Genomic DNA, 14,328 nt, shown 5'->3' on the forward strand with positions numbered 1-14,328 from the left:
TTTTAATAAAATCCATTTTGAATAACGTGTTCTCAAAAATAAGGAAAAGTTGATATATAGTTTGATTCTGACTCCAAAATCTTAATGCATATAAATTCATATTAAATTTTATTAGATAGAAAGTGTTTCATTCATTTGGCAATGGAATAGCTAAAAGTCCGCAAGATCTTATATGTATAAATTCATCTCAAATTCCATCAACTTGAACATTACGGTTTTACATTTTAGACTTGATTTTATTTCCATCGACAGCAGATTACAAGTCTCAACTGAAGGTTAATCCATCCGAATGGGGCTAGTACTTCAATGCTAATCTAATAATCTACCTAATATTCAAGTCAACAAGATTATAAATGTCAAGCTAAATACATAATATATTTTTCATAATTCTAAAATATTAATTTTCTTTATATATAGTTGTCTTTTAATTAAATTATTTTTATTTATAAACAATTAACTTTATGTTTTATATAAATTGTTATTTAAAAATAAATATTCACGTATAAAATATGTGATAATAAATTAAAATTTGTTATGAAATATAACTTGAAATAATAGCTATAAGAAAAATATAAAAAAAAGTATTTAAAGGGAGAAAGTATTTAGAGGAGTAAAATTTTACTCAAGTGTGTATTTATAAATGAAATGAGGAGTCTATTTATAGATTAATAACTCTTTATATTAAATAAAATTTAAAATATGAAGATAATACTAGGAGATTAAATAGATGGATTAAATTTTAATCTTAATTTAGTCTATTTTTTATCAAAATCTAGATATACATAATATAAATAGATATTTATAAAAATATTAATAACATTCCTTTAATATTTATTATATTAAGAATATACTGCATTAAAACTTTATTAGGAAAAAATTTCACGTAAAAAAAATTCAAATGAAGGAAAAAAGTACATAATTCCTTTTAAGAATATGTTTTTGATATACTACCTCATTAAAAACCTTATAAAAAAAAACTCAGTAGACAAAATTTTAATAAAGGAAAAAAGTATAGTACATATTTTATTTCTCTTGATAATTACATTATTGAGATCTTTAAAACAACATATTTTGATCTTTTATACCATCTTTTCAAATGTTGTAACAGGAAGGGCTTTGATAAATAAATATATTAAATTGCCACTTGAACGAATTTGTTGAACACTAATATCTCTCTTTTGTCGACATATATTTTGTTTTATCACCTTTAATGTATCTTTATTTTAACTATGCTATGTAAGTAGTATTATCCTCATATAATGTTGTTGAAATTTCTTTTTAGTTGACAAGCTTCATGTTTTTCAAATATATTAAGTTATATATCTTATCCAAACCCGTCCATGATTTACCTTATAAATTATTAAAATTTTTGCATGTTTAGAAGAAGTAGTAACTATAGTTTGTTTTATAGAACGTGATGAAATAGTCATAGCTTCACATATGAATAAGTAACATATCTGAAATCAACCTTTGTGTGGATCAAATAAATATTGTACATATGCATAATCAATTAAATTTAATTTTGATACATTTGAGAAATATAAACCCATGTCTATTGTTCGTTGAAGATATTGAAGTATATGTTTAATTTCATTTCAATGTCTTTGAGTTGGGGAAGAATCATATCTTGTTAATATTTATAACAAATAATATATCAAGTTATGTATTGTTAGTAAGATATATCAGTACTCCGATTGCAATAAGATATGATACTTCAGGACTAAGATATTCTTCATCATCCTCATGAGGTCGGAAACGATCTTTTTTTCATGTCTAGTAACCTTACAATCATTGGTGAACTTAATAGATGTGTTTTGTTCATATAAAATCATTTTAATCCTTTTGCTATATAATTAAATTGATAGACAAAAACTCGATTTGTCAAGTACTCAATCTGAAGACTCAAATAAAAATTAATTTTTTCACTATCTTTGATTTAAAATTTTTTCTTTAAGTAGTACACAGCTTTTGATAATTCTTCAAAAGTTTCAATAATGCTTAAGTTATCAATATAAACAATAATTATAACAAATTAAGATCTAAATTTTTTTATAAAAACACATGGGTATATAAGATCATTTTTATCATTTTTTTTCAATAAATATTCATTAAGACAATTATACCACATACGCCTGGATTGCTTTAATCTATATAAAGATTTTTTTAATTTAATTGAATAAGTTTTTCAAAAATTTGAATTTTGTGCTTTAGGAAACTTAAATCTTTCAAGGATTTTCATATACATATTGTTATCAAGTGAGCCATATAAATAGGCTATAGTTACATTCATTAGATGCATTTCAATCTTTTTATATATTATTAGACTAATTAATATAAAATTATAATTACATGTACCACATAAAATATATCTCTTCATACTTAATACCAAGTCTTTGGGTAAAATCTTGTGCGACAAGCCATGCTTTATATCTCACAATTTTAATTTTCTCATTTTATATTTACATCAATGCCTATTTATGTCCTATTGGTTTTACGCCATTTGGTATACGAATTATAGATCCAAAAACTTTATGTTTTGTAAGTGAATTCAATTTCACCTTAATTGCGTCTTTTCACATTGACCAATCATTTTCTATTTCTACATTTTTTAATATATGTAAGTTCAAGAACTTCATTCTCTTTCTTAATATTGAGTGCTACATTATATGCAAAAATATCGTAGATGTTTATTTCATTTCGATTATATATTTTTTCATTATGAAATAATTGATTGAGATCTCTTCATTTTCAATTATTTCAAGTACCTGAATTTCTTAGAAAATTTTATTAATTATGTCAAGAGTCACATTTAAAGTTTCTATTTTTTTTTGACTATTTTGAATATTTGCTTCTTTTCTTTTTTTGAGAATTTTTATCTTTGGAACCAATTGGTCTCCATGCTTTTATTACGCCTTTTCTTATAGGGACATCAATTTCAATAGTAGCTTCTACAGTTGGTATATGAGATTTACTTATTCTTCTTAGGTCAGTAAATACGTTTGATAATTAATTTGCTATATTTAACAAATGAATTATATTTTGAACTTTAAGTTCACATTGATTTGTGTGAGAATCAATATTAGATAATGCTAATATTGATCCTCTAGAAAAATTTCTTTTTCTAATTGTTTATTTTCTCTCTTTAATGTTAGAAAAATTGTTTCATCAGAATAACAATCGACAAATCTTACCATAAATAAATCTCCTATTAATGGTTGTAAATATTTAATTATAAATGGAGATTTGTATCTAACATATATTTCTAACCTCCTTTGAGGACTCATCTTTGTGTGTTGTGATGGAGCAATTGAAACATATACCGCACATCTAAAAATTTTAAGATGAAAAATATTTTATTTTTGACCCTAAATCAATTGTATAAGGGAAAATTTATAATAATTCATTAGCTTGATGCATATAAGTGTTGTTGCATCAAAAATGGCTAGCCTCCAAACAGAAATTAAGAGTTTATATTTCAAAAGTAATGGCTTTGCAATTAGTTGAAAATATTTAATAAACGATTTTGTTGAATCATTTTGTGTATGAACATGAGTAACAAGTTGTTCAACAGTTATTGCATCTAATATGTAATATTCATTAAACGTTTGATATGTAAATTTACCAGCATCGTTTAGATGAATAGTTTTAATTACGTAATAAGAAAAATGTGCTTGTAAATGAATGATTGCAAATGTCAAATTACAAATTGATAATAAATACACACGTGACCATCTAGTCGATGCACAAATTAAAATTATAAAATATCTAAATGGTCTACGTGGTGGATGTATAAATCCACATATATCATATGAATATGGTTAAAAAATGTAAGAGATTCAACTTTAGCTAGTGATGGTCTTACCTAAGATACTTATTAAGAATCTTAATAACTTTTTATTTAGATAAAATTTACAAAATAAAGAAAATACTAAGAAATTAGATGGATAAATTAAATTCTAATCTTAATCTAATTTATTTTACATCAAAATCTAAATATAAATAATAAAAATAAATATCTACAAAAAAATTTAAAAAAATTTAAAAAAAGTGATTGATCGAAGAAATTAGAAAACTACGAAATATGAAGTCTTATGACAAGTGTGAACAGGCGTTGTTCGCTTACTGGTCCTATTTGTTTGCAAGTAATTTTTTGGATTCGGATTTCTAGGTTAGTAATAATAACAAGTAATCGGCTTGTCGCCTCTTTCCCTTTCCCGCCTTTGGCTTGAAGAATTTAACCAAATAAAAAAAATAAACGATAATTCTTTAAAGATTAGTAATAAAGAACTGGTGTAATCTCCATTTTCGGATTAATATTGCTTTAATTGAATTGAAACTCTCTCCATCATGATAATGATCATAAATAATTGTGGTGATGTTTGCAGGTTGTAGCCCAAGTTAATGGACAGCACACCTAAAACCTTAGCTTCGCTTGTTTGGGACGGTGTTTTTTCACTCGTCTGGCTAATCAACTTTCAACCTTACAATTTTAAGTCACAGAGCATTGAAGATGAAGCAGAAGTCGGTTAATTAGAGTGCGTGACATGTCTGAATTTCTGCTATAATTTATGGTGACAGGTGCAACCATTTGTTAATTTGTCTAATTTTTCATGGGTGGGCTGCTACAATGCAGCAATGCAATCAGATGATATTGTCCCGGAATGGAAATGTCTTTTTCCACCGCCAGGTGGCAATGGCGCCGCATCAAGCAGAGAAGGCATGGCCATCGGGGTAGAGTAAAGTAGTGGCCCTCTCTCGCTTTTACCCCATTCTTTTCCTTTTTTTTTTATTTTTTATCTGAGGCCAGTTTATTATGTTAGTGCTACTTCTCCCAATTTAGGTTACCTGCAGCTTTCCTTTCCTATATATTTAATTCCCAACCCCCCCCCTCCCAAAAAAAAGGAAGAAGCCGTACCTGACAGCTCATCTTGGTATTTATTGTTTTTGAGTCATTTTCTTGAATTGGCTCCTCCCAATCAGCACTATCATCGATGATGACAATCGCGCAAATCAGGGCGGCGTGCTTCATTTCCCAACTCCAGTAATGTCTTCCATTTTAGCAGTAGGGCCCATTAATGAATATTAAAAGGATCAAACCTGAGGTCGTTTTCGTTGCATAAATCGAAATCTTTGTGCTCAATGATTTTCATTTTTTTTTCCTTCTTTAATATCGTTAGGTCCTGCTATGTTCAAAATGGTATTCTTCAAAGAAACCTGCTAGGAGGAGTAATCAATATAACCATCCTGTGTTGATGAATAATGAAGGATGCAGATTGCTTCAGGTTGGTGGTGGCCCTTGTGAAAATATGAAAAGTTACGCCAATTCAGAAGATAATACAATGTCACTAAAGATGTTGATGGAACAAATACTGCAAATTCTATAAGAGGTTTTGAATAAGATATACACTCAAATGTTTTGAATCTAATTTTGCGTTAAAATATTCAGATTGTGGGAAACAGTTTTGAGGATAAACATAGGAAGAGAAAGCGTCCAAGCTTCATTAGCCGTTTAAGAGCAATCATCTGTAAAAGATTCTCCAATTTGGGAAGGTCCAAAAGGGCCGAACCACTGGGGTAGAATGCAAATTCCGCGATTCTGCTTGATCCACATCCTGCCGATGCATAGCCGTCCAAGGAAAACTGCTAACAATGTCATAGGAAACATCAAAGCATAAACTGTTTTGCTACTTTAAGGTTTCAGAATGAACTCTATCTTATGTTCCAGTCCTCTTGCTTTTATTCTTAATTATGTTACAACAAGCTCCTAAAACTTTAGTATGCCTTTATCCAATTCATATTGACAGAATAAATTAATGGTTTTGAAGTTCAGATCACACATTTATGGAACAGAAATTGTATTAGGTGCTCAGGTGAGAAATATTTGAAGTTTATCAGAAAGATAATATGAACAACCAATGTTAAATTTCTCTACACTATCAACAAAAAGGAAAAAAAAATCTGAATTAGAATTGCAGAAAAGTTTCTATTTTTCCCACCATGTCATCTAAGAATTAAAGGAGTATGTAACGCAGGAAAATAAAATAGATAAACAACATATTATTATTTCAAAAAATAATTTAAGATTTTCGAACGGATTCTTCCTTTTATTCTTCAAGTAACACTTCATTCTGATTAATATTTTTATGGTTTATTAATTTTTTAATTTTATAAAAGGCAAAATAAATTTTAATTCGCATGTATCTACACGACCGACATAGAACGTTTTTGCAGGACATGGGATGACGTGGTCCTCAACGCCTAACATATGATCTTTTGGGTTCTATCCAATCAAAAAAAATCAGATAATGACGTGGCGAGATATGCGTGGAAAGTAATGAACTGGATCATGAGAACCGGAGAAAACAGAGGAAGAGGGACAGCAAATCCTAAACGTGACGAACTTCAAAGGTGCAGACATGCACAGTACCTAAGCAAGCTTCCAAGAAGGCAGAGCCGAAAATGACCTCAAAACCGCTTGACCTCACACTAAAATCAGAACCCAAATAAGCCCAGAATCCGCCATACCATTTTAGATCTTCTCTTCCCTTTTATTTTGCTTGTTCGTAGTTCCAACTACTTCAAAACAATAACAACCTATTCTGATTCCTGTTTCCGTCTGTCACTTCCCTTTCTAGATTTGCTTCACCATCATGTTTCATACATTTCCACGTCCAATTTAAGGTAATCTCCTTGGTTTCTTTTTTATTTTTTGTTTTGGCTGTTTTTTGTTTTTCTGGGTTGGGTAAAAATTAATGGGGGTCCCCAACTACCCCAAAAAGGTTAAATTTTTTTTATTATGATTGGATTTCGGTGCATGTGTTGGTGTCTGTGGATTGATCTGTGATGATAATTTGAAATAGAGTTTTGGAATCTTGGTTCTTACTGCACATGTATAAATAGATATCTTTATTAATTGATTCATTTATTTTTGTATTTTTGAATAATATTGTTACCCAGTATGGTTATGCAAGTCTGGTCGATTTTGGGATAACTTTTACATTTTTGAAGCCTACTTGTTTGACTTTTTATGTGGATGTTCTATAATTTTTGTGGGTGTTTGGATGTTGTTGCATTAGCCATATTATGTGCGCTTGAGGAGTTCGGTTTCACCGAGTTATGTTCTCAAATCTACGAGAAGTTAATCCTGACTGTTTCATTTGTTGCTGCATATATGTTTTCGGACTGTATTACTAGCATTATTTGAATAGAATAAACACTGCCATCTTGGAGAGAAAAGCATTTTTCATTTTTGTTAAGTAATAAAACCTTTTCTTGAAAGTTGAGTAAGCCTCTTTTTGGACTTATTTGTTGCTTCCATCAAAGGATGCAACATTATTTCTTTCTTCAGTTATGACTAGAGTTTTGTACAAAACTCATTGAGTTAGAATTTTTTTTTTTGTAATTATTTGGGGAGGGGGATTTGAAACCTGTGCTTTAGGCAGGGGAATAATGCACCAACCAATGAGCCAAATGCTTGGGTGCAACTCATTGAGTTAGAATAGCTCTCTAAAGTGTATGTTTTTTGAAGTGGAATGAGGAATTTGGTCATTTTTTATTGTGGAGTTTTTTAGGCCAATTGGAAGCATAGTGTCAAGGTCCAGAGGGGAGCTATGAATCCCATATCTGTAATGTACTAAAGTGAGACTGGGTATTGAAGTGTTCACACTGTTTCAACTTGTAGATTGGTGTGGACACTTTGAAAACGGTACTGTTTTGGACACTTTTAGGAACCCAACTCTGGGAGCTATTGTAAAGAATGCAAACAACGAGAGAGTGGCTGAAAGATGCAGTAAACCAGGCCAAGGAATATTGAAATTTAATGTTGACAGGGCAGCCAAAGGCTGTCCAGGTGAGGCTGGAATTGGGGGGGTTTTAAGGGACAAAGATGGGCATGTTAAGATTTTATTCTCCATATCTATTGGGGTGGGGAGCTCCACCATTGCTGAGATTAGAGCTATTAGAGAAGCTTACCTTCTGTTTTCAGCATCAAAATGGGCCCAATCACACATATTAATTGTGGAAAGTGACTCTAGAAATGCGGTGAAGTGGGCTAATAGACTAGAAGAAGCAACTGGGAGATTGCAGAAATGGATCCTTCACATTGAGAGATTAAAGAAGGAAATTAATGTATGGGAGGTTAAACACATTTATAGAGAGAAAAATCAAATGGCTGACAACTTTGCTAAAACTGGGATTAACTGACAAGAGGAGCTCCTTTATATTTTGATTAGGCTGATGGGGAGAATTTGATCGGGATGGAGGAACTGGCAGGGGAAGTGGAATTTCACTTACTGCTTTCTGTGAGTTTGTCTGTGTTTTGTCCCTGGTTTTATCTTTGTTGATTGTTGGACTTGATTTTGACGCTTCAGGTTTTCAGCTTTATTAATGATGTAAATAGTGTGCTTTATGTTGTAAGGGGTGGGTACACTGTTGTATGTAAGAGGGAGGGGGATTTATTTTTTGTTTTGGTGACTGATGAGTTATTTTGTGTCATGAGAGATTTTGTTCTTGTGCAGAAAATGTTGAGGTTTTTAGGCCATTATGCTAGGGAAATGCACAACGCCCTTAAATCCTCCTTTTGTTCTTGGCAAGGGAGGTTTTCTTCCCTGTGAAATTTGTACTTTTCAAAAAAAAGATTGGTGTGGACCATGATAGTTGGTATTGGAGCACAATTTGAGGGACAGTGGACCTTGAATCTCACATCGGTTGTCTAGTTACACAACTGAAGGATAGTGAACCTTGAATCCAACATCGGTTGTTTACTTACAACTGAACGATAGTGTGACCGTGAATCCCGTATCGGTTGTGTACTTACAACCAAAGGATAGTGGACCATGAATCCCACATTGGTTGTGTACTTACAACTGAAGCAGGTTAGTGTGGACTGTGCCACATAACCTTCTCATGTGTATACTCAAATGCCAAACTTATATAGTTGAGTAATTATCAAATCAATACTTTGCAGGTTAGTGTGGACTGTGCCACATAACCTTGTCATGTGCATACTCAAATGCCAAACTTATATAGTTGAGTAATTATCAATAATTCCATTTAATGTGTTTTGATGTAGATTGGAGGTGGGGAGCTATGTCAGTAGCAACCATTGAGAGCATGGCATCCTTGAGTAGTGATCTTTTCTACGACATATTGAGGCGTCTTGATGGCCCAACTTTGGCCACTGCAGCATGTGCATGTGCGACATTTTGTTCAATCTCAAGAGAGGAGAGACTATGGGAAAATGTTTGTTCTACTATGTGGCCTTCAACGAACAGAGAAGATGTTAAAAGTTTGATTTCTTCGATTGGTGGATTCAGAAAGTTCTATGCAGATTGTTTCCCGCTTATCGTTAATAAGGAAGTAACAGAGTATCAGTGGAATGACTATCTTGAGTACCCTGAAGAATGGACTGAAGCTGAATATTATGGTGACACCGATGGGGTTGAAAGTATTTCACCATTAGATTTTGTTTCTATTGTAGATATCAGGTATAAAGATAAAACAATCTGTTCAAAAGTCCTGTGGGGTATTCCTAATGCAAATGGATCCAATAGTTGGTTTTACAACTGCCCATTTCGGATTGATCTTCTTACATATGCTGCTAGAGATGATGATAATGAAGGTGAGGTTACCCTTTCAGTTTCTGATGGTCTGCCACCAATTATCTCTATGGAAAAGGAACGGAAAGATGGGAAACTGTGGAAGGAGCTCCGAGATGGCCTCCGCCTTAGTTGGATTGTTGTAAACAGAAAAGTTAAGCAAGCTGCTAATCTTGCCAGCTGGAGCCCTCTTGGTGGACAGAGGCATTGGCCCACGGACAAGGATTTTGTGATAAGGTTTGGGTCTGTTCTTCCTGCCAAGGACATCCTTCCATGTCAAGTAGTAGAGTGCATTCTTATCATGAAGTTCAGAGTCATCCACACACAGGGCGAAGGTATAGAGACAACTCTCAAATTGACAGAGCTGAGCATGCAGTTGGAAGATATGGAAGGTGCACATGTTAATGGAAGAAACAGTTTGCTTATTCTGAAGGAAGCTCTGAGCTGCCACCGGAGCAAAAATTACAGTGAAGTTCTTGAGTCCTGTCATTTGTACTCAAAAGTACAGAGTGAGTTAAAAGAGGAGAAAATAAGGAATGAAAGCAGGTTAGACAGACTTTGTATCTTGAGCGGCATTGCTGCTTTCATCACTTTTTGGTATTACATTTTGTAAATGTAGGTGCTGCTTTCATTTAACACTTTTACTGAAGATATTTTAACAAACTCTCAGCCTTTTTCTTCTGATGTAAAGATTCAATTTTGCTTCAAGTAATAAAAAGGTTTCCATCTTTCCAATCTGATTCTATTATTAGTGGTGTTTAAGAAAAATCCTTGCCAAGTGGTTAGTTACATTCACTATAATTGACTGTAATTCAAGGGACATTGTGTAGAATGTTTCGCACTCAAGCGCCAGAGGCTCTCCCCCTGGACCTTGTAGGATAGTTGTGCCTATCACTGGGGACAAGACCTGCCCTTATTTCGAGCTAGTCCTTGCTTGCAGCAGTTATCTTTAAGTCTACTTGATTTTACATTCGCCTGCTTATGCTAGCTTGTGTGGGAATCAACTCTTGGTTTCAGGACTAGAGAAAATATCGGCAATGCTAATGGTAATCCATTGTACTTAAAATAACCTCCTTTCATTGCTATATCAATCGACTACATAGATATCCGACGTTTCCACAAACAGGGAAAACCAGAAAAAGAGAAAAAGAATCACATGCGATCTTCTGTTAGTCCTATACTAATCATCAGTTCAACATATACTAGAAAAGAAAGAGTTGAGAATTTGGAGCAAGTTCAATGTTCATATTCCTCTTTTGAGCAGGCAATTCCAGTTACATACCCTAAAGCTCATAAGTCATCCCAATTTTGAGCATCCGTTCACGGGGAATTTGAAATACTTTATCGCTTTGCCTCAAATTCTTCTTCAAGAAATTGTAAGCGTAATTTATCAAAATCTTCTTTGCTATACCTGCTCCTTTGCCAGCACTCACCTCATTTTCACCAATCAAGTGGAAAACCCCAGCTTGCGATGCTCTATTCACTACTTCAATTTCTCTTTCCACAGCCGCTCGTAGCTTATCTTGGTCTGATTCTGCCAGATTCTCGTGTTCTTCCTGCTTACCACTTAACTCGCTTTGCAACTCCCCATTCTCGTTGGTTGTCTCCCCATCATTCCGCGTTGTTTGAGATTGCGATAACAGAAAGTCTTCTCTTATAAACTCCTTTAGCTTTTCAACCAACTGATTCTCAATCGGCTCTTGCTTATCCTGTACATCTTTATAACCATACCTAACAACGCATCGAAAGATGTGAAGCTCCTTTGGTTCTAGCCTTAGGAAGAGGAACCGTTCTTCTGGCCTAACCTTGCTAATGAGCATTGATTTTATGGAGACAAAAATAAGAACTGAGTGCAGTGCTGGTATATTAGACACATAGTGCTTGAAGATGGGTGGAATACCCTGAACAACCTCCGAGTAAAACAAGGCAAGCCCAGGAATTCTAGACAAGTTTGTGTCCGTGGTTATCATTTGTAGCGTTGCAGCAGAAATCTTGTGTTGGAGCTCATAATAGTACCTTTTCCGGTGCACACTACTCCAAACAATCATCACGGTCACTAGAACTGCTGCCAGAGCTAATCGTAAGTACCCTCCACTTTCGAATTTGTAGAGGACCGAACTCAAATAGGTTAGCTCTAGTAGGCCGATGGCAAGAACATAATAGATTATAAAAAGAATGTTGGATTTCCATATAATTATCATTATCAGTACTAACAAGGAAGATGTAAGTAGCATTACAGAAACCACAGCAATCCCTATAGCAAAAATAGTCATTAATTAGTTTCAATGTTGATTATCAAACTACTAAAAGATTGACAAAATTCAAGATGCGACAGCAACAAATCTTTTCTCCATTGAATAAAAAAGGATAAAATATTATCAAGGCCAGTGGATTACCATACGCGTTGCCAATCTTGTCTCTAGTCCTGAAGCCAAGAGTAATTCCTACACAAGCTAGCATAAGAAGGTAATTGATTTCAGGAATGTAAACTTGTCCCTGGTACTTAGCTGATGTGCGTATCACTTTCACACAGGGAAACATCCTAGTGCAAGTGACTGTTGGGTTACAGAGAAAGTCCCTGAAATCAATGATTGACTCCCTATGATGGCAGCCAACACAGCTACCACGAACATTGGCCAATACAAAGGGCCTGCAGTGCAACTATGAATTATAAGCAAGGAAAAACTGTATATGATTATATTCAGTAGATAAATTTCGTCTACTTGTTAGGAAAACAAAACTGTCAATAGGCAATTATTATTCACCTGGTACAGATTTGTAGAAGCCATCAGCACCACAGTGTTGGTGCTTGCGAAGGAAGGAGGCTTGTCCAGTGTATGCTAACAAAATAGCTGGATAGACAATAGTACATGTGGTTATTTGTACGGATAGAACAGTAAAATGCCCGACATCAGCAAATAATGCCTCAGCTCCTGCATTAAGACGAACAAAATGAGTCCTAAATTTTCAGTTTCACCTTCTCAATACAAACAGCTTATACATGAACATAAAAAAAGGAACAAAAGATCTGAACCTGTTATGCAAAGGATAATGTCACCAAGGGAAATCCAAGCAGCCATTTTGTTCCTCCTGAAATAGGCTATAATGTATTGTGGATTTATAGCTTTGACAATTAGTGGATCAAATTTAATGAAGTTGTAGAGGCCAATCCCACCAATAAGCGCGAACCATACGCACATTATAGGAGCAAAGCTGTAACCCACTTTGTCAGTCCCAAATCTTTGAATCATAAAGAGGAAGACCAAGATAGCTGCTGATATCCAAACAACCATATCTGCCAGAAACGAAATTTAGGGATAAAGAAATGAAGAAATAGTCATTTGTAAGTTGAAACAAGAATTGGCAATGTGTTACACAAAATGGGATAGAACCTTGTGTCATCGCAGGTGTAGCTTGCTTGATGCCCCCCACTGCTGATAATACTACAAGTCAAGTCATAGCAAAAAAGTGACTTGATAGTCAGAAAACCATGCGCACCAAACAAAAGAAATAGTAGGCAGTGAATGGAAAATGTTATCACTAAAACTGAAATGGAGGGTGGGAGGATGCCATCCCCAATGAGCATAGAAGTTCCAATCATGGTGGAAGGCAATAGGAAGTACTTGACAAACTGGCTCTTCTCTAGCTTAGATTTGAGTGCTGATGCCTTTTTCAGCCGCCTGCTTGGCAACTCGATCTGAAAATTGGAAACATCATGATCCTCCGCTTGTTGACTTGGGATCAAACTCACATTCGCATATCGACATATGAGCGAGTACAGAGCAAATGTCCCTCCTGTCCAGTTTTACATTATTAAATCAGTAATTAGTTCTTATACTAGGACGACCTTTTCTCATTGTATGTATTACACAAACTTGAAATCCTTTTTGGGATACAAAACTCGGGAATATACGTACCGTCTCCATTATCAGTGGCACGTAAGACAATCAAGATGTACTTGACTAAAGGGAGGAGAGTGATGGTATAGAAGATCAATGAATAAACTCCAAGAATATCATCACTGTGCTTGATTCCATCATTGAAAGTGCTGGGAAGAACGTAGAGAGGTGAAGTCCCAAGATCTCCATATACGATTCCTAAGCTCTGGAACGCTAGATTCAAGATCACCTACCAGCTCACATCCTTCCCGCGCTAAAACAAAACCCAAAAAAAGAAAAATTACATATTGTTCTTTCATTATTCACTAGTACAACAAAGAAGTTGGCAAAAAGAAACCTTGAAGCCGTGGCCCTGATAAGAACCAGCAACTTCGGCAGATTCGAAGTCTAACGAATCACAAGAGGGTTTCCTTTGTATGATTTTTGGACTGTGACGCATCTGACTTCCTTGGTTAGTTCCTTGCTCAGTGAAGTCAGTGGCCATGCTTTAGCTCAAAAGTGTGAGACTGCGGATGGAGTAACAAATTAATATTGAAGATTAAATGGATGACAACATTAATTCAAAATTTAACCAGAATTATTGTACAAATTAATCCTTATCAGTATGAACGCCAGAAGTGGAAACCCCGTGAAATGCGTGTACCCAATACTAACATCTATATCATCTATGGATAACACAACAGCAGCATTATCTTAAAAGCTCTTCAATCAATACGATTTTGGCATCTCCAAATGACACCTTTCAATAAGCTACCTTTGTTTTTCCCCTAAATTCACTGCAACAAAAAAACATACTCGTGAAATTTCATCTCTATTTTTTTATTGAAAAACAT

At 34.0% G+C, this 14,328-nt stretch overlaps 2 protein-coding genes across 4 annotated transcripts; one reads left to right on the forward strand and one right to left on the reverse strand.

Annotated features, from left to right (window-relative positions):
• The first annotated feature begins 6,339 nt into the window (after positions 1-6,339).
• Positions 6,340-10,325, forward strand: LOC110414382 (F-box protein At2g27310-like). 3 transcript variants are annotated; one of them, XM_021425527.2, is made up of 3 exons: positions 6,340-6,681; positions 8,517-8,965; positions 9,071-10,325. In XM_021425527.2, exon 3 carries the CDS (start codon positions 9,088-9,090, stop codon positions 10,207-10,209), a length of 1,122 nt encoding a protein of 373 aa, XP_021281202.1. In that variant the 5' UTR covers positions 6,340-6,681; positions 8,517-8,965; positions 9,071-9,087; the 3' UTR covers positions 10,210-10,325. The 3 variants fall into 3 exon arrangements, with proteins under 3 accessions (XP_021281202.1, XP_021281201.1, XP_021281200.1); XM_021425526.2 differs by having other exon boundaries at positions 8,517-8,873; XM_021425525.2 differs by lacking the exon at positions 8,517-8,965 and having other exon boundaries at positions 6,341-6,681.
• Positions 10,326-10,789: 464 nt separating this feature from the next.
• On the reverse strand, positions 10,790-13,979 carry LOC110413337 (potassium transporter 5-like). The gene is given in 9 exon segments (XM_089783052.1): positions 10,790-11,850; positions 11,993-12,127; positions 12,130-12,246; positions 12,362-12,529; positions 12,631-12,891; positions 12,989-13,041; positions 13,145-13,391; positions 13,514-13,739; positions 13,833-13,979. Coding segments are annotated over 9 exon segments (2,325 nt in total). The 3' UTR covers positions 10,790-10,879.
• Between the last annotated feature and the right edge of the window lie 349 nt (positions 13,980-14,328).

This window comes from Theobroma umbraticum, unplaced genomic scaffold (assembly GCF_002168275.2).
Source record: "Theobroma umbraticum cultivar Fairchild unplaced genomic scaffold, ASM216827v3 scaffold_4.1, whole genome shotgun sequence".
Classification (NCBI taxonomy): domain Eukaryota; kingdom Viridiplantae; phylum Streptophyta; class Magnoliopsida; order Malvales; family Malvaceae; genus Theobroma; species Theobroma umbraticum.

Bases quoted from the DNA above. Each gene is read 5' to 3' on its own strand.
- LOC110414382 (XM_021425527.2), top strand. From the start codon at position 9,088: ATGTCAGTAGCAACCATTGAGAGCATGGCATCCTTGAGTAGTGATCTT.